Source organism: Nematostella vectensis, chromosome 6, assembly GCF_932526225.1.
Source record: "Nematostella vectensis chromosome 6, jaNemVect1.1, whole genome shotgun sequence".
Classification (NCBI taxonomy): Eukaryota; Metazoa; Cnidaria; class Anthozoa; order Actiniaria; family Edwardsiidae; genus Nematostella; species Nematostella vectensis.
In genome coordinates this window covers 15,703,773-15,726,873 of record NC_064039.1, presented here as the reverse complement: position 1 = coordinate 15,726,873, position 23,101 = coordinate 15,703,773, and the positions used below count along the sequence as shown (strand labels likewise).

The window sequence follows — 23,101 nt, the reverse complement described above, 5'->3', positions numbered from 1 at the left end:
CGACAGAGCAGGGTATTCAGGTAATTTGGTTTCGTTGTTTGAATAAGATGATGTAAAAGATATATCAATTTTAAAATCATTTATTGTAAAAATATGATCTAATCTAAGCAAGTAGAAGAGAAATTTAGAGAAATACTATATCTCACTTCCATATATAGATACCTTATTGTAGTAATGAGCCAATCACAAGTAAAGCTCTTAGGAACGGGGATTCCCCCAATAAATCCTAACACTAAATCCTTGCCGTCATGTAGTTTAAAGTGTAGGAGAACTTAGTGTAATAGCACTTTGAAAAAACGTCGCCCTTTTTAGTTAAGCCACACTCTCTAAAGTCTTTAAGGCTGAACTGTTGAAAAAGTACGGGAGTTTGGTAAGCTATTTAAAGATAATTTCAAATTCAGAAAAGTTTTAGGGAGTTTTGAAAAATGTGCTTACTTAGCAAATTTTATTACTTAGTATCGTATTTATTTCTTCTGTAGCCACATAATGATGCTGACAGGGGAAAACATTCTTTTAGTTATGGTGAGTTCTTGTGGCTATCAGACAGTCGAATCTTGACGTCATTTTGTGTTGTTTTTGCCTCCTCATAATATACACACACAACCTGTTGAAAGCGTTGCCTTTACCGCTTTTTAAATTTTAAAACACCCTCTTTTTGGCTCCCTCCTGCTTTTTCAGAACCATCACTATTTTTCGGAAGCTGAAAGTATATCATTTTCAATGATTACAATACATATTTTCGCGAGTCAGCGGCTACACGTAGACTACAATATTACTGTATGTGGGGGAGCAGTCATTATTCATCGTTATTCATTGAATTTTGTGAGGACCAAAAAACATGCCAAGAACTGGAAAAAGGGGGTTTAAAATAATCTCCTTTCTATCAAGTCCCCCCTCCTTCTAGACCAAAAAAAGAAATTTCCCAGGTGCCTTATATTGGCTTTTACATTGGTGTGATCTTTCTTGTGACAATTTAGATCTTGTGTTCAGCAGGTAGGTACCCAGGGGGGTGCAGGAGGTGCGAATGCACACCCCCCCATAACAGCCGAAGGTCCACTTTCGTTACTCAATAGACATGCTATTTGTAGACAAAACTATAAAGCATAAGCTAGATCACTCTGGTATGTAGCCAAATCTGACAATAAATGTTCCATGGAGATACTGCAAAGGCATCAAAAATCCCTTATTTGTTTTTTCGGGGGTGGTCAGATTTTTTATCAAAGAACTCACTCACCCTTCCCCCCCCCCCCCCCCCCGGTCCACTTTGTTGCAGATTTTGCCCCCACCCCCAAGAAAAATCCTGGGTACAGGCCTTTTCAGATATTCAAATTTTAAACTCAAAAGTTCAAATGACAATGGTGATGATGTTTTTATAAATTGGTGTCTCTAGGTGGTTTTCACAGCAGCTACTATGGCACAGTCAAAGGCTACCAAGCGCTGCTCCCATTTTGAGATCACTGTTGTCCATGATGGGAATAGTACGTGTGTCCCGTGCGAATTATGTCCGCCTGGCCAAGGCCTCTCTGTCAACTGTGGAGCAACGACAAATGTTTTTCCAAAGTGTGTCTCTTGTCAAGAAGGAAAAACGTTTAATAATGGAAAGTCATATTTTCAATGCAGCACCTGTGTGCCCTGTGGGGAGAATCAACTGATTATTGGAAAGTGTACCATCTACAACAACACTCAGTGTGGTGGCTGTAGGAATGGTTATTACTCAGAGGATAGTATATGTAAGTATATGGACCATGGAGAAAGCTAGGGGGAGGGGAGGGAAGGGGGAAAAGGGGTAGAGAATGGTACCCTCTTGTTGATATCCAATTGACCATCAGGCCAAGACTGCATATGAACCACATGGACAAATTGAAAAAGCCAAAGAATGTCATCACAAATGGGTACACAAGAACTGTCTGCATGTATAACTGACCAGGTGAAAGGGTCTTCCTGATGTAGGACTCAGTTGAAGATGACATGGGTAAATGTGTGAATACCTGCTATTCTGCTTTGATATAATTTAGCCAATTTGTCTTTTTCAAGATGACTGTCTCCCGTGCTCCAAGTGCTGTGGTCCACCTGATGCTGCATTCATTGCAGAGAAATGTAAAAATGATGGATTGCCTGCCAATCACCAGTGCCGCATAGATGACAAAAGATGCCATCTCTACCCCAGTGGCACCAAAAAGCCAGGGGATATGAAATTATCATCACCAACATCACCAAGTCACTTAAGATCTACTCCACCAGAACACTTGAGCTCTACAAAATCAACACATCCTGGATATTCTGCACCATCTTTCCCAAAACCATCTTCAAAACAAACCAGCTCAAAAGAAAACAAAGCCAAATCTGATGTCTCTCAAATACGCCTTGTCACTAAAAAGCAGAAAAATGAATATGTGGTAGTTGTCACAAATCCCCTGACTTGGGTGCTGGTTGTTGTTGCATATTCGATAGGATATATTCTGGAAAAGAAATGGACCTTTTCCTCTGTGAAGAAAATTGGGAAAAAGGATATTTTCCCATGGATAACATAAATGGTAAGATGTAAAATGTAAACACAACAATTTATGTGGCTTGGTGTATTTATATATATATATTTTTTATATATCTCTTTCAGGTATTGCTCACTCAATAGAGTCGATCTGCCAAGGCACTGAGCGGTTTCTTCGGGATACACCAGATGCAAGCAAAGAAACAGTGATCTATACTCAGCGCCAAATGGCCAAAAAAGTATCTGATATGCCTTTCAAATATCGAAGAGATATAGGCATGAGGTTGGCTACCAAAAATTGGGAAACTGGTCCTAAACCTTTCCTAGAGAAAATTTCTGTCCCAAAAGATGAGATTGACTATATTTGTAGCAACAGTGGCTTATATCTGTGGGAAAAGGTTATGGAACAGTTTTCTAGAAAAACTAATGGTCAAGTAGCTACATTGGTTAAATTGCTAAATGAATTGGAAAGGGAAGATATTATTCAGGAGTGCATCTATAAATGGTTAGATGGAAAGATAGAGAAAAGGTTTCGGAACAACAACAGGCCCTTGACCTTCAGTACCATTGCCTGATGCTGTGTAGGTAGGAACCAGCTTGTGTTAGACAGTGTATGTGGGTGGTAACTAGGTTTAATTGTGTGTGAAGTAAATGGCTTTGCTATGCAAGTAAAAATCCATGTGTAGAGTGATGATGCACTGTCGGTGTGAATAGTGCAAATCACAGTGGTGGTCATTACCCGAAAAAAAACCCATCAAGTGGTTATTTTTAAAAAAGAGAACATAACTTCATCATTCATAGGTGCATTTTGATATGTATTGTAAATATAATAATTTATATGACCTCTTTTTACAAAGCAAGATCAAACCTATGAAATAGTTATGCAGTTACTCTGTTCATAACTTATCAGCCTATAGGTATACATTTTGTTACAGTGAAGTAATATCACAAATTGTAAAAAAATAATTAACAGATTAAAGTACAGTATTATTAAGGGGTATCTGTCAGCCACCAGCTTGCAATGAAATACCATGTACAAAAGAAGCATATTTTTTTTTTTACTGATTTAGGAAAAAATACAGAATTGCTATATTTTCCATTTTAATTTGTTAAATGACATGCACATAAGATTTACTCACTTGATTGGTGTTCCACATTTAAGTGAAAACAATAACAAAGGCATGGCTGACAAGTACTCTTTAACCATAATTAATAGAAGCAACCAAGATGTACACAGTTTATTTTCAATTCAGACAAAGTCATAAAACACCAGATAAATAGTCAGTGTGTTAAAATCATGTAGCCTATTAAACACTATTTACAATTGTATTAAAAAGCTTGATAATCCATTAAGCTATGTTACAAAGTAAGAACAGGTTTTTACTTATTCATAATTAGCTAGAAAGGTAGATTGTAGAGTTTCTACTTTGATTCCTCAAAGTCTGTAAATTCGATTTGCGTGACAATTTTTGCCCAGAATCAACTTGGTTAAAAACAAAAAAACGTTTAGAATTAGATTTATTCAGTATGTAGTATTTTGATAATCAATGAAACTGAAGCTGGGGGCATGAAAGGATGATGTAATTATAATTACCAATAGGAAAATGAATATGAAATTGTCTTCTTACAAGGACCTGTTTTAAGAAAAAATAAATAAGTGTGTAGTCAAATACATAAGATTACTGTATTGCAGATAGTGATATCATGAACTTTTAATTGTATGATAGTTAGGAATGTAAAAGTTTGACAGCTGTAATTTTAGTATATATTTTAGATTACTAAAATACATTTGCAATTGAAGTGCAGATTACTGAAAAATATAAAGAAAAATATCCATGACAACAAAGAACACATATCCACGATGACTTTTCCTGGAAAAAGAGCTGTTTGACTGTTAGACCATGAATAACCAGTAGGGGGTGCCCAGACATAGGTATCCGAGAAAACGGATGACATTTCATGACATTTCCTTTAACAAAAAATTCATACGTTTTGATGGCCAAGAGGGGGTTGTGGGTATACACACACCCTGTGCACCCCCCTGTGTATGGTATTTTTCTCCCTACAATGACCCCTGAAACATTTACAGAATGAACAAGGAGTTGCCTGTTAGCTGCCGTCACCATATGCTACAGTATCTCTAGTAATGTAATATGTACTGTTGTTTGCTTCACTCCATGCTTGTCATCAACTCCAATAAGGCACCCACTGCACCAAAATATCCCTAGAAACAAAATATTTGGTGTTACCTGAAGAATTGATGCTTTTCAACTTGTCCATCTACCGACTGCTCAACACATAGGTGCAAAGCTAGGGATGGGCAAAAGAAATGCACTGGGAATATGTCTAGGGAGAATCCTGCCGGTGGATTGGCTGGCTATCCACCTCCCCAATTTTTTTTGAATTTCTGCTAATTTATCATCCACCCTTCTTGAATTCAATTTGCTGTCTTGATTCACCAGTGGTCTACCCCCTCTGTTAGCAAAGCCCTTGATGCTTTGTTGATGTGTAGGTAAGCAATGTTACTAATAAAAGTCAAAGTACCAAGTGGCAGAGGCTTGAATTGTCATTTTGTTATACATTATTATTTCAAGGCAATGTGTATTGACAATGTACAGGGGTTATAATGGTGTGAAGAATATACAGAGAGAGTTAATCCAAGAAGTTGGTAAGAAGCCAGTATTTATACTATTACAGCTGGGGTGGGTGGAGAAAATGTGTGAGGGTAAGGAAAAAGGTGTAGAAAAGTGATGGGGGTGGGAGGAGGGTTGAAGCAGTAAGGTTTATGAGTGCAAAATAGTCCATCATTTAGAATGAGTGTGGAATGGGTTATTTCATAGAGCTCTTTGTAATGTAAAGCAGAAGTTCAGAAAATAACAGTACCAACCTCATGTTGTAGGAAGAGAGCTTTCATAGTTCCTTGAGACCAGTAGTCCATAGCATATGCAAGAAGCTTCATTGCTATTTCATTGGTACGCAAAAAGTTACCCACAAACACTACCCGTTCAATTTTCTAAACAAAATAAAAAAAAATTGATAAGCAAATTGTATATATCATACAAAAAAATTGATACCAATTGATGCCAGCCTGCATAATAACTCTACTCACTGCATTGACAGCACACATGCGAGCTATGGAGCCGATGTTGTTTGTGATCATGATGAGTGTGGCGCTTGCAATGTCTTCGTTGTTTACTTCATTCTGTCTCTCAGGATAGCACATTTTACCAAAACTGTAAGGAAATCAAATGAATTAATATGTAGATCCTAACATGTGTATGAAAACTATGAAAAACTTCCACCGTCAGCTATACTTGAGACTAGAAAACAAGTTCCACAGAATGTATTTTGCAGGTGAGTATTGCCTCCACAGCAAATCTTTTACAATATGTCCCTTCTATCTAGGTTAGTGTAGTGCAGCCTGAGATGAATAATCATGAAAGAGTATTAACTGTACCTGCTTGCCACAGTATCTCCTGGCAAATTGAACTTATTATAATCTCCTCCATAAATATCCTTGACCAGCTTATCAACCTTGGTGCTATCACCTCTGGCTGCCATAGAAAGTGCCTCTTCAAAGGTAGTACAGCCCGTCATTAAGCAGCAGAGTCCCAAGAACGTTCCCCCACCAAGACTGTAGGAACATTGCAAGCTTTGTATCAGAACAGGCTGCTGGGACTCATTATTTTCATGTGTTACATCCATTTTACATAAATGGAAGCTTAGATGTTGTGGTCGCAGTAAATTGTTTGTTTGCTTATTGTGATTCTTGGATAGAGGGGTAGGCCATCCTCAGGGACCCAGGGCCTTGCGGAGATAGGGCACACGGGGAGTGCGAGCAAGAAAGAGGAGTGAAAGATGTCTTTCACTCCACTTTCTTTCTCACGTGCTCCCTGTGTGCCTGATCTCCGCAATGCCCTGGGTTCCCGAGGATAAGGGGTAGGCTTTGGCAAGTCTTTCTTTAGTAGAAGGAAAGGGAGACAAATCTGTTTCCTCTGTGTTTTTTTTCTATTCTTCTGTTTCTTGTCAAAAGTAATTCCTATTTAAAGGAAGAAGGCAGTCTTTTCTTCAATCATACGAGTAGAGCCTGGAAAACCCTTTAAATCCTTGTATGTGTTAGTTTGAGTGTAGTCCATGCATGTAAAAGTGTATAATCTTGAGTGTAGTGAACACACATTGCACTGTATTATTTATTATTGTACTCAAAAGATTTCACCAGAGTCAATCAGGTAAACAAGTGATTGTAATTGGTGTACTGTATGCAGTTTACTCGAGGTAGGCGTTACAGTTTGAGTGATGTATGAATCTTATTTCATTCAAACTACTCACAATATGTGCCAAATTGGCACAAATGACATATAAATACATCATAAAAAAATACATCTTGCACAGATTCCAAATGGGTCTACTGTCCCATGCTCAAGTGATATGACTATTACCATACCTTGTCCCACTGATTCTGTCAAACTTTTCTGCTGAATAGACTGCCATTATACTAACGCCAGACCCTATGTTGACCACTAAGTAAGGGAATGGATCAGAGTCGAACCCATAGGGAACCTTTGTTGCTTGTGCTATTGAATATTGGTCACCCCAAGTCCAATAGTAACATTCCTGATGAAAGTGGTCATTAATGAAGTGTATGCCATGTATTAAGCATTCCAGTTCATCATATTTCACCAACTGAACACCTAAAACCTGTTGAGAGAAAATAAATGATCGTAATAATCTTTTTAGGCGTTTCAAGACTGTAGTCGTAGAACAAATTTTCAAGGTGGGCAAAGTGTTTATTTTCCTCTTGCTAGGAAGGGGAGAGGGCGTTCTCTCATCACTACTTTTCAGGGCTGACACAGGACACCTGTATACCTGTGCTGTATGTAAGCTCAAGAATCAAATGGCTGTTGGATTACTATAGCACAATACATTACTTAGTGCAATAAATTATAGCGCAAAACTCAATTGTGTTATATGTAGGTACAGACTGCTCCACACAGTTTATGGTCATGAGTATAAGTTACTGTATTACAGTATATAAGCACTGTCAACTAATAAGTTTGGGAGGTGGGGCCTTTGGCTTAATGTCTACCTAACAAGAAAAGGGATTCCCAATTAATACAGAGAGCTTATGATTTGTAAACATTCTACAACACATACCTCCTTAAAATCATGTTCAAACTTGAATGCTCCTCCGCCAGTAGCACACACCTTACTATTCAACACAGATGCATTTAGACTTTTTGCAATCTCTAGAAATGCTCCTATCTGACAAGTTGGGAAGCGAATAAAATGAAGATTCCCTTTTCTTCCACCAATCACAACATCTTTCATCTCCAACACATCGTCTCTTGTTCCATCTGCTCCATACTGTACATTGGACATGATGAATTCCCGTAAAGCCTGCAAGCCAACTTGTTCTTGGCATGTTGCACTACTATATGGCTCAAAATAGACAAGTTTCAAAAGTGTACCACCAATGTCCAAACCAAAACAAGGAAGTCTTGCTGGAAGGGAAGAGACAGGCGAGATGAAAATGATTATAATGTATATTTATGTATCTATTTATGTTAGGAATATAAAATATATATAACTGATGCAATTAAATGACAATACAAGTATTATTGAGTGTACTAATTTTGCAAACCTTACATGGATCTCTATCAATGGTCAGTGCATCAATAAATTTGACCATTTCACAAGGTCAGGCACGCACTTCTGCCATACTTAAATTATACCTCGCTTGCTCTTCATGCATAGGTTTACGGAATTTTGCTAAAATCCTTGTATCCTCAATTGCATAAGATAACTTCTTTCAAATCTAACTGTACTGGGCTCTGCACATATATTCATCCAAGACGTGGCCATGTGGATAAACAAAACACCAGGTCATCTATGGAAATTGGCATGTGACGGGTTTATGTGCAAAGTTCTATAGTTTTATTAGTTGGTGGCTCTATACACTCAACGTGACTATTATTGATTGATGCATACGATCGACGTGACGTGTTGTTTTCAAAACAAACTGAAGATTCCAAAACTTAGCTTACCCCGTGTTTCATGAATTGATTGTATGGATCCGAAACTGCTTGTCGTCTCTTTATAGTCATTGCTCCTGATTTTCTGTTTATCATTTGTATCTTCTAGGGGATTCATAATATTTCAGCTTGAACTTTGAACAACGACAGGATGTCCAACTCATGTTGAACCGGCAATTTGCATATTCCACGTTGACAACTTTGGCTAGCAGTCGGTGCCATTAAACATAAATAAAATGCGAAGTCTCCAGCGGACAAGAGCTCCGAGAATGTTTAAAGTGAAAGCTAAAGTTGAAGAAAAGGTGATTCTAATGGAAACCACGCGCTAAAATTTGATCTTCCGGACACACAACGCCAGAATATCGACTAGCCGAATTATTTACGGAAAGCTAACGAAAGAAACCGAGTAATTCCCGAAGATTGTCTCCTATGATGCCCTTCGGGCGCAGTACGAAGAAAGCCGCATGCAGCATGGCTGCCACTTCGACCAACTCGAACCCAAGCCGGGCATTTTTCGTTCGTAACTTGCAATCACTAGTAGAAATCATCCTTCTAGATCACGCTTACTCGAAACCATGGTCTGCTCACCCGGAGGCTGGAAAAGCAAGGCCAGTGAAGACGTTGTTCTTGCCCAAAAGCGAGGACTTCGAGGATATTTCACCGGAAGAAGACATGCTCATTGACGTCTGTGATCCCGTAGCTAGTCCACCCTCCGTGATCGTGTATGACATGACTAAGGCCCGGACTGTCATGTCCGAATGTGAGAGGCATGTGACAGCTGTGTCGAGTAAGCGAACGCCCGACACTTGGGAAGAGCAGATCAGTCGGTCAGTAACAGAGCGAAACGAAAGCCATGTTATTTCTGCACATTTCCCTACTTCATGTGTCGTGCTAAAATTCCTCCATTGAGTGTTATCATAAAATTTTTACCAAAAATATCGCATAAAAGAAGAATCTATACTTGTCGAGATGTACAAGTAGGAAAATTTGCATTCCAATACACGATGATTAGGTACATAAATCCGTCTTTTGTTTGCTAAATTGTCTGCATTTCTTTTATTTTATACTAAATATATATCGAATAAATGAAGACACTATGATATTTTAATCAGATAGTCTCCCAATTAATAATCTATGAAAAATCTATAAAGTATTCGCTGCATAATTCTCAGAATTTATAGGTTTATTTTTCATATGGTTTACAGATGCATATTGTCCAACCTGCGGACTTTATGAGACTACAGGGGTTTCATTAGGCACCGGCAGCCGGCGGAAGCACCAGCTATTTTCCACCGAGCGCCAGCTCCTTTTTTTTTTTAAAAGTCGACTTAAGTTTTATTTTAACTAAAGAGATAAAATAACTTCCACCCCCTACTTCTCAATCTCCACCACCTACTCTGAAAGTTAATGAAAGCCCTGGACTATATCAAAAAGGTTGGACACTCTGCAAATAGTAAATTTAGGTACTTTCTGGGGTTTCAATGGTTTGACCTTGTTAAGCCCAGAATGTATTGGTTGGGATTGTGTGACTTTGCAATGCTGTTCTCTAACTGACAGATCTATCTTTTATAAACTATTCATAACATTATTTTTAAAAAGTCATGGGCAGAACCAACAAGACACCAGGAAAAATTTCAGCTAAAAGCAGAGGGGTTTGAAATCTCTCACGTTCTAATAATTTATGACTTATAGAGATGACTGGACCCCTAAACAGAACTCTCTGTTTGACAAAGTGCTGAAAGTTCTTTCCACGCTGCGCTTGGCAAGGCTGGCATACGAGCAGGTGTGTTCCTTTGATTCTCTCTTCATCAGAAGCGGTTATTGATTCACACCCTTGATGTACATCAAAGGGTATCTGTGGATTCTACAGTTGTTTTCTCTATTTCAATCACTCTTTTCGGTTGTATCTTGCCCTTGTAATTGAGTACTTCAATATCAACATTTCAGACTAATAATGAGCCAGTAAAAAGAAGGATTGCTACAGACAAAGCCACAAAGAGATTTCGCCAGATCCTCAGCAACATTGAATGGGTGAGTATATCACAGACAAAACTAAAAAATTCTCAACCACACAAATCCCTGTAACCAAACCTTTTTTTCAATGAAAGTACAGTAGTTTTTATTATACATTAATTTTCTGAAATAGCTATAATTATCATTGGCTACAGGTCCCTAAAATTAGAAATTGGAGTTTCTAAAGAACTCTGGCTCGGAATTCCAAATGGTCCTATAACAGTAGCTGCCCTTGTAAATCCGTTGGGTTTTACCATTACACATGGTGTGGCCCTTATCTCTATGAAGGGTTTAAATGCTTCTGGGGTGTATTGTTCTCCTAAAGCCGGTTTTCCACCAGTGTAGGAAACCTACAGTAAGATGTACATTAAGAGCTTGAGCGCTTGGGAAAACCGTGAGAAGCAGATGCAAGCACAGAAGGAAGAGTCATTATATTCCTTCCTTCTCCTCTACCTGCTATGCTTGTATCTTAGCACTTATTTTAATATCCTTCCCTGTTTCCAATTCCTTCCATAGTGAAAATAGGCCTCAAGAGATGCAGGATTCTAGCTAATTTAGGCATTGCTCCTCATTCATTCTATTTTTCTTGCTGAATGATTATTGTCTTGCAGGACCCTCAGTTGACTTCATGGCTTCATTCCACCCTGGTAGACGGCCTCAGCATACCGCTCTTAGCCTGCTACCTCGATGTGCTTCAGACCCTCCGAGCCAAAGCCCCTACCTTAGTGGACAGAATGATAGCCACACCTGTTTCTCAGAGGCGCGGTCTTGCAGCAAACCCTGAGGCTCTAAGTCTGCTTTTAAAGAGACCATGGGATCCTTCGCATGGCTTGGTGACACAACACAAATCGGTATACAGTATATCACTTGCCTGTGTTTGTATGCAGTATATCACTTACCTGTGTTTGTATACAGTATATCACTTGCCTGTGTTTGTATGCAGTATATCACTTGCCTGTGTTTGTATGCAGTATATCATTTGCCTGTGTTTTTATACAGTATATCATTTGCCTGTGTTTGTATACAGTATATCACTTGCCTTTGTTTTTGGTACTCATATAATAGTTGTATGTTCATTTCCTAAGACTTGATATTTCCATCAATGTTATCACACTCTGTAAAAGCTCCTCTCATAATTTAGAAGACGTTACCATTTTTATAATGATTGCTTTAGGTAATATAAGAACAGTGCTTTTATCTGAATTATCGTCTATTTGTTTTTTCTATCCTGACTTATCTTTATTCCATTTCCAGAGGAAACTCCCAGGTTCTCCATTGATGCTAATTGTTCCAAGTGGCCCAACCACAAGCGCGGGGTCGGGGACGTCATCCAAACGTACAAGATTCTGGCATAACCAGCTGTCTGTCCTGGGCAAGGTGGTGCCAGTGACCATGCATACTAGTAATGGTGGTAGTGGGGTGTCGATCACCCAGTGTCTCGACCATATCATTGGTGCTGTCAGGACTAAAGTGTTAGAGGTACACAGTGGCTGCAACTGTATTGAAATGACCACTGCTTGCAGGAAATGGGGTTGTAGAATTGGTTAGGAATTTTAACAGAATGTTTGCTGAGCTGCTTCTGATTAGGGGGGTTCACAAGAATCTTCTAAAGACCGCCCCCTCAGAAAAAAGAAACAAGAATGTATGATATGAAAATGTGCCCAAATTGTAGGATTTCTGTGTTATAGTAGAGCAATATTACGAACTATTTGACCAAATCTTTTGATGTTATATTTATCTCCATAGCTAAGAAGCCATTTCCCTAACCGTCCTATTGTTCTGATTGGTTGGTCGATTGGAGCACTGGTTTCCTGCCAGGTAGGATTCACAAGAGATGTAACCTTTCTACCGTACACATCGCGGGTCCAATAAAATGGGAACAAGAAAATGTACCATTGTCTTATAGTTTTTTGGCTCCAAAAGGAGTAAATGGAAAATAAATTGTGGTTCTTTAGAAGCTTTTGGCTTCAAGGGGAGAGGAAATGGAGAAGGATTGTAGAACGTAGCAACTGTAACTCAAAGTACAGATCCTTGATGGAAATTTGGGATTATAAACAAGCTTTTTTTGGACTCAAAATAATGCTCTTGTATTTCCTCTTAGTTTGCTACCAACTCAAGTAAATCATTCAAAATGTTGAGGTCTTGCCCATAAGACATCCCTTCTGCATTCTTTCTTTGTTTGATAAGAAGAGCATTGTCACTCTATCATCATCATGTGTTGACCAGGTGGCCTTGATGGAGTCAGTTTGTGCTGTCGTCTGCCTTGGATTCCCTCTGACCGGTTTGGATGGAGTGCGTGGGGTAAGCGCTAGCACAACTCAACCATTGCACTTTCTTTTATTCTGCAACACACAATAGTTTAACAGGCAAAGGAATTAAGACTTGACAAAGGAATTAAGACTTTAGTGCTTTTACATTTACTTAGAGTCTGTTACCCACCTGTAAACCACAAATGTACAATGCCATCTGGTTTCACTTTTTCAAGATTTTTTAGAAATCTGGTGTACCATATGAGCATTTAGGTCATTCAGGTAGTGTACACACTAAAGTTCTACAAAAAAAAATGAAAAAAAGTAGAAGTTCTACAAAAAGGACATTGCAGATGGTGTCCATTCTTGCTGTTGTAGTTGTGTACTAATTAAAAAATTTTGTTTGACAGGACATTGAAGATCCTTTACTTGAGCTCAAGGCTCCAACACTGTTTGTGATTGGTTCAAACTCATGTCTGAACACTCAAGAGGATATTGAGGTATTTGATGATGATCATTAATTATAGGCATAAAAAAAAAGAGTGTGATTCTGACTGTATTTTCTATTGCAGGAGGTGAGGGAGCGCATAAAAGCAGAAACCAGTCTTCTGGTGGTGGGGGGAGCAGATGAACAGGTATAAATAACTTTTGTATTAAGCCCTCTAGCAAAGATGTAAACAGAGTGCTCGCTGGTCATAGGCACCATCCTTAGTCGGTCTGTCAAGGAGACCAATTGTTATTCAAAACTTGAACATAAGATAACCTATGGATATTGTCCTCCTGCCCCCCCCCCTATTTCTTTCTCTTCAGCCCTTTACCCCCCATAAAGGTGGGGCAGATGGGAGGTTCACTTACAGTAAATAAAAGAGACAGTTCACAGATAGCATGCTTGGACACGCAGTGGTCATTGTGGCTCCCCCTAAGAGGCAATGTGTAAATTTACCCACTCAAAACCTCAGACGTCCAGCCTTTTAGTGTTGCATTGGAGCAAAACAAGAACTGTTTAGACTAATTTAGACCTTATTATCACTGCAGTTGCGTCTGACCAGAGCAAAGAAGAAACAAGAAGGTCTTACCCAGAATATGGTAGACAGACTCATTATGGTAAGATTAGGATCCTTGACATATCATAGACTGTGTTTTTCCAGGGGTGGCAGTTGCGTGGGGGGTTGGAGTGTGTGGTAGTTTCAAGGGGTGGTGTGTTTGACACAGTACCACCAAAAGTGAATTTAAATTAAGTGGAACCTGGATTTTAAGATATACCTCGGGAGAAAGAAAATGTATCCTAAAATCGAGGCATCGTTGCAAAGATTGAAAAATTGAATATATTGAAAATATCGTTGTCAAGGCCGGGTTAATAATCAACTTTAACAATTATAAATTGTAACATGTACTCTAAGTAAGAGTTCAGTTACTCTTAGACTAAACAATATCTCAAGTAAAAAATTTGATTAACTGTACTGTACGTGTATAGTGTCTTTTGTTTTTTTTTGTCTTTGTTGGTAGTCAGAATCAGTTATTTAGTTTTATCAAAATTATTCTAGGGAGAACATATTTTTATAGTAAAATCTAGAATGTCTTTGTATCCAATATCGTAAGATCGAGGTTATTTCTTATCCATTTCACTGTATTTCCGCCGGGAGAAAGGAACGGCATCGTAAAATCGAGGTTATTCTAAAATCCAGTATCATAAAATCCAGGTCCCACTGTACAGTTTGAACATGTACTTTATACTGTAGTAATGTCTTTTATCAAGCAAACTATTCTATTTCTATTTACTAATATTTTTCCAGGTAAACCCCTTCAGCAAAGCTGATATCAATGGGTGACCTGGATAACAAAATTTAAAAGGAAAAAGAAAAATGTAACCCCACGCCCCCCTCCCCCCCCCCCCCAAAGAAAAATGGGTATGTTCCAATTTTACATTTTGAAATTGATCATCCCTGCAGGCATATTATCAAACAATTTGGCTCCATTAACCTGCAGGGATTTTTTTTATAAAATTCAGTTCGAGTTTTGGGACTAGATGGTGTTGCTCTCCACCCCTTGTGGCGTAGCTAGTTATCCAGCCTTCTATCCACACTTTGTGCAACGCTATTTTATCTGCTGGATAACTATTCGCTGGATAGAGATTTTATGCGGCGGTTAACTTATCCAGGCCTTTGTGCAACCGGCCCCTGAACTTTAACCAACAGTCTGCTCCAGAATGGATTTGTTTTTATATAGTGACTGTTTGTATTCTAAAATTTCGCGCAACTGCTACTTAGGTTTGTTGTATTCTCATCTGTAGGACCAGATTGGAGAGTTTCTTGGGAATGTCCTGACATCTGTAAACAACAACCAGCAACAACGCAATGATCTGTCTGATGCAGATGACAATGATGTGAAGCGCAAGAAGCGTAAGAGATCCATCTCCAGAGACCTGTCATCAGAAATGAGCCACCAGTCAAAAACACACGCTAATACCCACTACTTGAAAAAGTCCCCAAAAGGTGAAAACCAAAAGACTATGTTGAAGATCCCAGTCGGGGGAACTCTGGGAGCATTAAGTAGTGTGCGTAACTTGAGCCAACCCAGCCCAGCCAAACGTCCTAGACCGAGCCGATCCAAAGCCAACAAAATAAACCCAGCTTCAACTACTGCTGGATTGATAAGGGTGCCTGGATCGCTACCAGGCAGTATTGCAACAGTCAGTGGAGCTCCCCAATTGGCACAAGCCATCGCTTCACAGGCACTCATAAAGGGTGTGAATGCAGGGGCATCTAGTACTCCAAGGTCGATAACACTACCAAATACCTCTGTGGGATTAGTTCCGCAGGTGCATCCGACAGGACAGGGATTTGTCTCCCTGGCTGCAAAGGGCGCAGTCAAGAGCGAAGGAGGGAGTCAGTCTTATGTGGCAGTCTCTGGAACCGGTTCTCCATCCATTGTTACAACAGGGACTGGCTCAATACAGTATGTCATCAAGCCTGTTATAAAACCTCAGAGTCATCGGTACTTACCCATGCCGATAAGTGTCAGCCCAGGCACTCAAAGCAGCCAGATGGCAACTTCATCACAGGCGACAGTCATCAGCACTGCAAGTGGTGGCATCCGGTACACCTCTCTTACGCAGTCTCCAACCTCACCCTTTACATCTATACTGAACCTCAAAGGTAATACCACCAGTACTCCAGGGACTCCCATCACCATAGGTGCATCTGGCTCCCTCACTGGGCTTGCTGGCGGCTCTTTGGTCAGGCCATCTGCCAGTATAATGTCTACTGTCCAGGGAAGGCGTATTGTACCTGGAAGCATGGTTACCTCTTCAGATGGCAAGACTTATCTGACAACGCTCCCGCAACATGTGACAGGGGTGTCCCAGGCTCGCATGTCTCCAACATCTATTGTCTGCACTGTTTCTGGAAGTCTAAGCACATCCCAGGCAGCAGCAGGTGGCAGCCAGGTTCAAATTTCTGGTCAAAAAGTGTTTGTCACCCAAGCGGCTGCCTCAACTGGTCTTGTCTCCTCAAGTGGGAAACCTGCTCAAAGTGTAGTCACCACAAGACTTTTGTCTGGACAAGTGCCGTCATCAGGGCTGACGACCAGCTCAGTCGCATCTCAACTTCAAACCAAGACTAACACAGTCCGAACGATCAGTAGGCCAAGCACTGCCACTACAGTCTCCATGGTCCGGACGCTTCCAGGACACCTGCCAGGGAATGTCCAGTTTACTATGGCCAAACCAGGCTCACCAGCTCAGGTATCAGTACCAGCCACAGTGATTGCCCAGATTGCCAACAGTGCTAAAGCGCTTGCAGCCCAAGCCAATGCTGCTAGGTCCACAGCTGGCCAGGTACCACCTTCAGTCCAAATAGGAGGGCGTCTGAGCCAGAGTCAGACAGTCAACCAGAGAACTGGACAAGTACCAGCCTCAATACAGCTTACATCGCCAAGTACACAAGGACGGACAGTCAGCTTAAATCTCCCAATCAGAGTGGCGGTTACACAGGGAAATGTAATAAATAGAGCTCCAACCTCTACTTTGACAACAAGAACAACCACGCAATTGACGGCACCAGTGACCCAGCTCCTACAGGGTGCTTCTACCTCTGCTGCTTCCACCCGTCCACAGCTAGTTGTGAGCCGGTCAGGGGTTCTGCCCCATTCTGTCATGATCAAGGGTGGCTCAGCCGTCAATATGCAGTCTGTCCTTGCCGGGCTTCCTCCTGGCACGCGGGTAATTGCTACCACTACTGCAGACGGTAATGTGTTGGTGGTTGGGCCGATGCATCCCACTACAACAACTCGCTCCAAGGTGGAGACAACTTCTCCCGCGGTGGCTGTAACCACAGCGCAGTCGTCATCAGTCAGTAAGGCTGACCGGGTCAGCGATGCGTCTTCCAAGTCTGTGGCTGGTTCAGCTACACAGCAAGCCCAGGCTACACCTGCTACACCAACAACAACTGCAGAATCTAGTAATAAGTAGCTCCCTTTGATTACCTGTCGTCCAATAGACAGGTAATCAAAGGCTGCCCGCCTTAGATTTTGTACTTTTTGTACAAGCTGAAGTGATATGAGGGGAGAGTAGCACGTGCTTGTAGACTTTATCGTGTCTCGTGTTGTTTAAGGTTGTGGCGAGGGTCTTCAACAACAACAACAACAACAACAACAACAACAACAAAAGAAGAGATAACTATGTTATTGGGGTAAGGGAGATCTGGAACCCCTAGACCCTGGCCACGCCCTTGCGGCAATTTTATTCCGGTGTCGTTTTCTTCGTTAAGTTGTAATGTGTTTGGGGTATCTTGTGTAAATAAAATTCTTGACTTTTGCTATTCTTTGTTCGCACTTGTTTTATTTGTACTCGATTTTTTTTTACTTTTCTCTCTAACGAGTAGGAAAAATAAAAGCCGCAAACATGGCGAGTGCTATAATTCCCTCGGCACATTCCTTGAAAATAATACTCAAGAGTCCTTATTACTGCTGTTATTATAATCGAGAAGTGGTAAAAAGAATGAGCATATCTATCTTAAACAGATTTTAGATAATTCCATCGAAAATATCGCAAAAGCTTCCCCAAATCAGTCGATGGAAATGATGCTTTCTCTCACTTGGTACTTTGCTAGGATGACAAAATGTTTGGTTACGTCATACAGTAGAACCTTGGCCTAGTCGAGCTGGGTTATCTCTTACTCCACACTAACTCGAACTGACTTGAGATATCCCCCACCCCACCCTCTTGCAGACTCAAGAAACCCGGATGTTGTTACCATGTAGATGAAATAACATTTCGACTAAAATGACCAACGAAAAAAAAAAGTTTGTGCAAGTTATTGAGTCTAGGGGGTAAGATGAAACGCCGCCTTTAAACGACCCCTATTCCGAAAAACAAATTTGATTCACTCGAATCATATTCCAATAGTTGGTTAAATCTGAGACAAATTCTATAAAAGACATTTATATGGAAAAGTACTGAGGGTTATCTAGAAGAATTCCGGCTACCAGTTTAATAAGCGAGGCATCGTGGGAATCTAGTCTCTCTCATTTTCCCAAGTGGCTTGTCGTCAAGACCGTGTCACCCGCTCACTCTAGTCGCCGGTTCATGTTGCCTTGACCCTGTCCGTGGGTTCTCTTATCGGCGAAGCGACAAGAGGCTCTTAACCTTAAACGACCTCCCGGCATTCCGCGTTTCTCGCGCGCTCTCATGATTTCATGGGAGACCTCCAGTGGCAGAGCGGAAGAGTAGTAATTTGCAGGTTCTGGCTTGCCTTGTATTAGGTTAGGAGGATGTTATTTGCAGGTTCTGGCTTGCCTTGTATTAGGTTAGTTAGGAGGATGTTAGAAATTTAAGCCAGATATCAACGAAATTCTTGGATGACGGGAAATGCGACTGAAATCCCAAAAATGGGTATCGTTTGGGAATGTTATGCCGTAAAAGCTCTTACAAGTCCCCAGGGACGTGTACCTTTTTTTGCCTCGAAGAGAACTTATTGGGTAGTCTATTTTAATATCTGATTTTTCGCCATTTTTACAATGGGTATTGGGCCCTTTCTAATAGTTCAACCCCTTGTATACTTGTCTTTTCTACATTTAAACGAATCAATTGAATCACCTATACTCATTGAAGGTTGTTATGTATACGGACTAGGAGAGGCGAGGCATAGAGACAGAGCTTATTAATCAATAATGATTCTAGAGGGGGTGGCTTATTTGTCTTACCCAGAATATGGTAGACAGACTCATTATGGTAAGATTAGGATCCTTGACATATCATAGACTGTGTTTTTCCAGGGGTGGCAGTTGCGTGGGGGGTTGGAGTGTGTGGTAGTTTCAAGGGGTGGTGTGTTTGACACAGTACCACCAAAAGTGAATTTAAATTAAGTGGAACCTGGATTTTAAGATATACCTCGGGAGAAAGAAAATGTATCCTAAAATCGAGGCATCGTTGCAAAGATTGAAAAATTGAATATATTGAAAATATCGTTGTCAAGGCCGGGTTAATAATCAACTTTAACAATTATAAATTGTAACATGTACTCTAAGTAAGAGTTCAGTTACTCTTAGACTAAACAATATCTCAAGTAAAAAATTTGATTAACTGTACTGTACGTGTATAGTGTCTTTTGTTTTTTTTTGTCTTTGTTGGTAGTCAGAATCAGTTATTTAGTTTTATCAAAATTATTCTAGGGAGAACATATTTTTATAGTAAAATCGAGAATGTCTTTGTATCCAATATCGTAAGATCGAGGTTATTTCTTATCCATTTCACTGTATTTCCGCCGGGAGAAAGGAACGGCATCGTAAAATCGAGGTTATTCTAAAATCCAGTATCATAAAATCCAGGTCCCACTGTACAGTTTGAACATGTACTTTATACTGTAGTAATGTCTTTTATCAAGCAAACTATTCTATTTCTATTTACTAATATTTTTCCAGGTAAACCCCTTCAGCAAAGCTGATATCAATGGGTGACCTGGATAACAAAATTTAAAAGGAAAAAGAAAAATGTAACCCCACGCCCCCCTCCCCCCCCCCAAAGAAAAATGGGTATGTTCCAATTTTACATTTTGAAATTGATCATCCCTGCAGGCATATTATCAAACAATTTGGCTCCATTAACCTGCAGGGATTTTTTTTATAAAATTCAGTTCGAGTTTTGAGACTAGATGGTGTTGCTCTCCACCCCTTGTGGCGTAGCTAGTTATCCAGCCTTCTATCCACACTTTGTGCAACGCTATTTTATCTGCTGGATAACTATTCGCTGGATAGAGATTTTATGCGGCGGTTAACTTATCCAGGCTTTGTGCAACCGGCCCCTGAACTTTAACCAACAGTCTGCTCCAGAATGGATTTGTTTTTATATAGTGACTGTTTGTATTCTAAAATTTCGCGCAACTGCTACTTAGGTTTGTTGTATTCTCATCTGTAGGACCAGATTGGAGAGTTTCTTGGGAATGTCCTGACATCTGTAAACAACAACCAGCAACAACGCAATGATCTGTCTGATGCAGATGACAATGATGTGAAGCGCAAGAAGCGTAAGAGATCCATCTCCAGAGACCTGTCATCAGAAATGAGCCACCAGTCAAAAACACACGCTAATACCCACTACTTGAAAAAGTCCCCAAAAGGTGAAAACCAAAAGACTATGTTGAAGATCCCAGTCGGGGGAACTCTGGGAGCATTAAGTAGTGTGCGTAACTTGAGCCAACCCAGCCCAGCCAAACGTCCTAGACCGAGCCGATCCAAAGCCAACAAAATAAACCCAGCTTCAACTACTGCTGGATTGATAAGGGTGCCTGGATCGCTACCAGGCAGTATTGCAACAGTCAGTGGAGCTCCCCAATTGGCACAAGCCATCGCTTCACAGGCACTCATAAAGGGTGTGAATGCAGGGGCATCTAGTACTCCAAGGTCGATAACACTACCAAATACCTCTGTGGGATTAGTTCCGCAGGTGCATCCGACAGGACAGGGATTTGTCTCCCTGGCTGCAAAGGGCGCAGTCAAGAGCGAAGGAGGGAGTCAGTCTTATGTGGCAGTCTCTGGAACCGGTTCTCCATCCATTGTTACAACAGGGACTGGCTCAATACAGTATGTCATCAAGCCTGTTATAAAACCTCAGAGTCATCGGTACTTACCCATGCCGATAAGTGTCAGTCCAGGCACTCAAAGCAGCCAGATGGCAACTTCATCTCAGGCGACAGTCATCAGCACTGCAAGTGGTGGCATCCGGTACACCTCTCTTACGCAGTCTCCAACCTCACCCTTTACATCTATACTGAACCTCAAAGGTAATACCACCAGTACTCCAGGGACTCCCATCACCATAGGTGCATCTGGCTCCATCACTGGGCTTGCTGGCGGCTCTTTGGTCAGGCCATCTGCCAGTATAATGTCTACTGTCCAGGGAAGGCGTATTGTACCTGGAAGCATGGTTACCTCTTCAGATGGCAAGACTTATCTGACAACGCTCCCGCAACATGTGACAGGGGTGTCCCAGGCTCGCATGTCTCCAACATCTATTGTCCGCACTGTTTCTGGAAGTCTAAGCACATCCCAGGCAGCAGCAGGTGGCAGCCAGGTTCAAATTTCTGGTCAAAAAGTGTTTGTCACCCAAGCGGCTGCCTCAACTGGTCTTGTCTTCTCAAGTGGGAAACCTGCTCAAAGTGTAGTCACCACAAGACTTTTGTCTGGACAAGTGCCGTCATCAGGGCTGACGACCAGCTCAGTCGCATCTCAACTTCAAACCAAGACTAACACAGTCCGAACGATCAGTAGGCCAAGCACTGCCACTACAGTCTCCATGGTCCGGACGCTTCCAGGACACCTGCCAGGGAATGTCCAGTTTACTATGGCCAAACCAGGCTCACCAGCTCAGGTATCAGTACCAGCCACAGTGATTGCCCAGATTGCCAACAGTGCTAAAGCGCTTGCAGCTCAAGCCAATGCTGCTAGGTCTACAGCTGGCCAGGTACCACCTTCAGTCCAAATAGGAGGGCGTCTGAGCCAGAGTCAGACAGTCAACCAGAGAACTGGACAAGTACCAGCCTCAATACAGCTTACATCGCCAAGTACACAAGGACGGACAGTCAGCTTAAATCTCCCGATTAGAGTGGCTGTTACACAGGGAAATGTAATAAATAGAGCTCCAACCTCTACTTTGACAACAAGAACAACCACGCAATTGACGGCACCAGTGACCCAGCTCCTACAGGGTGCTTCTACCTCTGCTGCTTCCACCCGTCCACATCTAGTTGTGAGCCGGTCAGGGGTTCTGCCCCATTCTGTCATGATCAAGGGTGGCTCAGCCGTCAATATGCAGTCTGTCCTTGCCGGGCTTCCTCCTGGCACGCGGGTCATTGCTACCACTACTGCAGACGGTAATGTGTTGGTGGTTGGGCCGATGCATCCCACTACAACAACTCGCTCCAAGGTGGAGACAACTTCTCCCGCGGTGGCTGCAACCACAGCGCAGTCGTCATCAGTCAGTAAGGCTGACCGGCTCAGCGATGCGTCTTCCAAGTCTGTGGCTGGTTCAGCTACACAGCAAGCCCAGGCTACACCTGCTACACCAACAACAACTGCAGAATCTAGTAATAAGTAGCTCCCTTTGATTACCTGTCGTCCAATAGACAGGAATATATTTAGGCTGCCCGCCTTAGATTTTGTACTTTTTGAACAAGCTGAAGTGATACGAGGGGAGAGTAGCACGTGCTTGTAGTCTTTATCGTGTCTCGTGTTGTTTAAGGTTGTGGCGAGGGTCTTCAACAACAACAACAACAACAAAAGAAGAGATAACTATGATATTGGGGTAAGGGAGATCTGGAACCCCTAGACCCTGGCCACGCCCTTGCGGCAATTTTATTCCAGGGTCGTTTTCTTCGTTAAGTTGTAATGTGTGTGGGGTATCTTGTGTAAATAAAATTCTTGACTTTTGCTATTCTTTGTTCGCACTTGTTTTATTTGTACTCGATTTTTTTTTTTTTACTTTTCTCTCTAACGAGTAGGAAAAATAAAAGCCGCAAACATGGCGAGTGCTATAATTTCCTCGGCACATTCCTTGAAAATAATACTCAAGAGTCCTTATTACTGCTGTTATTATAATCGGTAAGTGGTAAAAAGAATGAGCATATCTATCTTAAACAGATTTTAGATAATTCAATCGAAAATATCGCAAAAGCTTCCCCAAATCAGTCGATGGAAATGATGCTTTCTCTCACTTGGTACTTTGCTAGGATGACAAAATGTTTGGTTACGTCATACAGTAGAACCTCGGCCTTGTCGAGCTGGGTTATCTCTTACTCCACACTAACTCGAACTGACTTGGGATATCC

The 23,101-nt window shown here is 41.2% G+C and overlaps 4 protein-coding genes across 5 annotated transcripts; 3 read left to right on the top strand and 1 right to left on the bottom strand.

Annotated features, from left to right (window-relative positions):
• Positions 1 to 222: 222 nt before the first annotated feature.
• On the top strand, positions 223 to 4,288 carry LOC5509243. The gene is made up of 5 exons (XM_032378144.2): positions 223 to 370; positions 480 to 522; positions 1,391 to 1,730; positions 2,035 to 2,534; positions 2,615 to 4,288. Exons 2-4 carry the CDS (start codon positions 487 to 489, stop codon positions 2,529 to 2,531), a joined length of 873 nt encoding a protein of 290 aa, XP_032234035.1. The 5' UTR covers positions 223 to 370; positions 480 to 486; the 3' UTR covers positions 2,532 to 2,534; positions 2,615 to 4,288.
• Positions 3,712 to 8,672, bottom strand: LOC5509245 (pantothenate kinase 3). Of its 2 annotated transcripts, none has more exons than XM_032378142.2 (7): positions 8,533 to 8,672; positions 7,643 to 7,989; positions 6,933 to 7,186; positions 5,946 to 6,122; positions 5,598 to 5,721; positions 5,376 to 5,501; positions 3,712 to 4,712 (listed from the first exon to the last, which is right to left on the bottom strand). In XM_032378142.2, the coding sequence occupies exons 1-7, from the start codon at positions 8,636 to 8,638 to the stop codon at positions 4,659 to 4,661; spliced, it is 1,188 nt and encodes a 395-aa protein (XP_032234033.1). In that variant the 5' UTR covers positions 8,639 to 8,672; the 3' UTR covers positions 3,712 to 4,658. The 2 variants fall into 2 exon arrangements, with proteins under 2 accessions (XP_032234033.1, XP_032234034.1); XM_032378143.2 differs by lacking the exon at positions 8,533 to 8,672 and adding an exon at positions 8,135 to 8,373.
• Positions 8,673 to 8,949: 277 nt separating this feature from the next.
• Positions 8,950 to 17,599, top strand: LOC5509244 (KAT8 regulatory NSL complex subunit 3). The gene is made up of 11 exons (XM_001629742.3): positions 8,950 to 9,347; positions 10,213 to 10,303; positions 10,468 to 10,551; positions 11,145 to 11,384; positions 11,788 to 12,012; positions 12,280 to 12,351; positions 12,760 to 12,834; positions 13,193 to 13,282; positions 13,355 to 13,417; positions 13,818 to 13,886; positions 15,073 to 17,599. The coding sequence occupies exons 1-11, from the start codon at positions 8,950 to 8,952 to the stop codon at positions 17,248 to 17,250; spliced, it is 3,585 nt and encodes a 1,194-aa protein (XP_001629792.3). The 3' UTR covers positions 17,251 to 17,599.
• Positions 17,600 to 18,957: 1,358 nt separating this feature from the next.
• Positions 18,958 to 22,707, top strand: LOC125567974 (mucin-12-like). The gene is made up of 2 exons (XM_048729131.1): positions 18,958 to 19,011; positions 20,194 to 22,707. The coding sequence occupies exons 1-2, from the start codon at positions 18,991 to 18,993 to the stop codon at positions 22,369 to 22,371; spliced, it is 2,199 nt and encodes a 732-aa protein (XP_048585088.1). The 5' UTR covers positions 18,958 to 18,990; the 3' UTR covers positions 22,372 to 22,707.
• The last annotated feature ends 394 nt before the right edge of the window (positions 22,708 to 23,101 follow it).

Excerpts from the sequence above, each read along its gene's own strand:
- LOC5509245 (XM_032378142.2), bottom strand. The coding sequence starts at position 8,638 with ATGAATCCCCTAGAAGATACAAATGATAAACAGAAAATCAGGAGCAAT. Across the intron at positions 7,187-7,642 it reads TTGAACATGATTTTAAGGAG|GTTTTAGGTGTTCAGTTGGT; the intron begins GTATGTGTTGTA and ends TTCTCTCAACAG. Across the intron at positions 4,713-5,375 it reads CTCTCTTCCTACAACATGAG|GGATATTTTGGTGCAGTGGG; the intron begins GTTGGTACTGTT and ends TTTTGTTTCTAG.
- LOC5509243 (XM_032378144.2), top strand. The coding sequence starts at position 487 with ATGATGCTGACAGGGGAAAACATTCTTTTAGTTATG. Across the intron at positions 523-1,390 it reads AAAACATTCTTTTAGTTATG|GTGGTTTTCACAGCAGCTAC; the intron begins GTGAGTTCTTGT and ends TGGTGTCTCTAG. Across the intron at positions 1,731-2,034 it reads TTACTCAGAGGATAGTATAT|ATGACTGTCTCCCGTGCTCC; the intron begins GTAAGTATATGG and ends GTCTTTTTCAAG.
- LOC125567974 (XM_048729131.1), top strand. The coding sequence starts at position 18,991 with ATGGTAGACAGACTCATTATG. Across the intron at positions 19,012-20,193 it reads TGGTAGACAGACTCATTATG|GACCAGATTGGAGAGTTTCT; the intron begins GTAAGATTAGGA and ends TCTCATCTGTAG.
- LOC5509244 (XM_001629742.3), top strand. The coding sequence starts at position 8,950 with ATGATGCCCTTCGGGCGCAGTACGAAGAAAGCCGCATGCAGCATGGCT. Across the intron at positions 10,552-11,144 it reads TCCTCAGCAACATTGAATGG|GACCCTCAGTTGACTTCATG; the intron begins GTGAGTATATCA and ends ATTGTCTTGCAG. Across the intron at positions 13,418-13,817 it reads TGGGGGGAGCAGATGAACAG|TTGCGTCTGACCAGAGCAAA; the intron begins GTATAAATAACT and ends TTATCACTGCAG.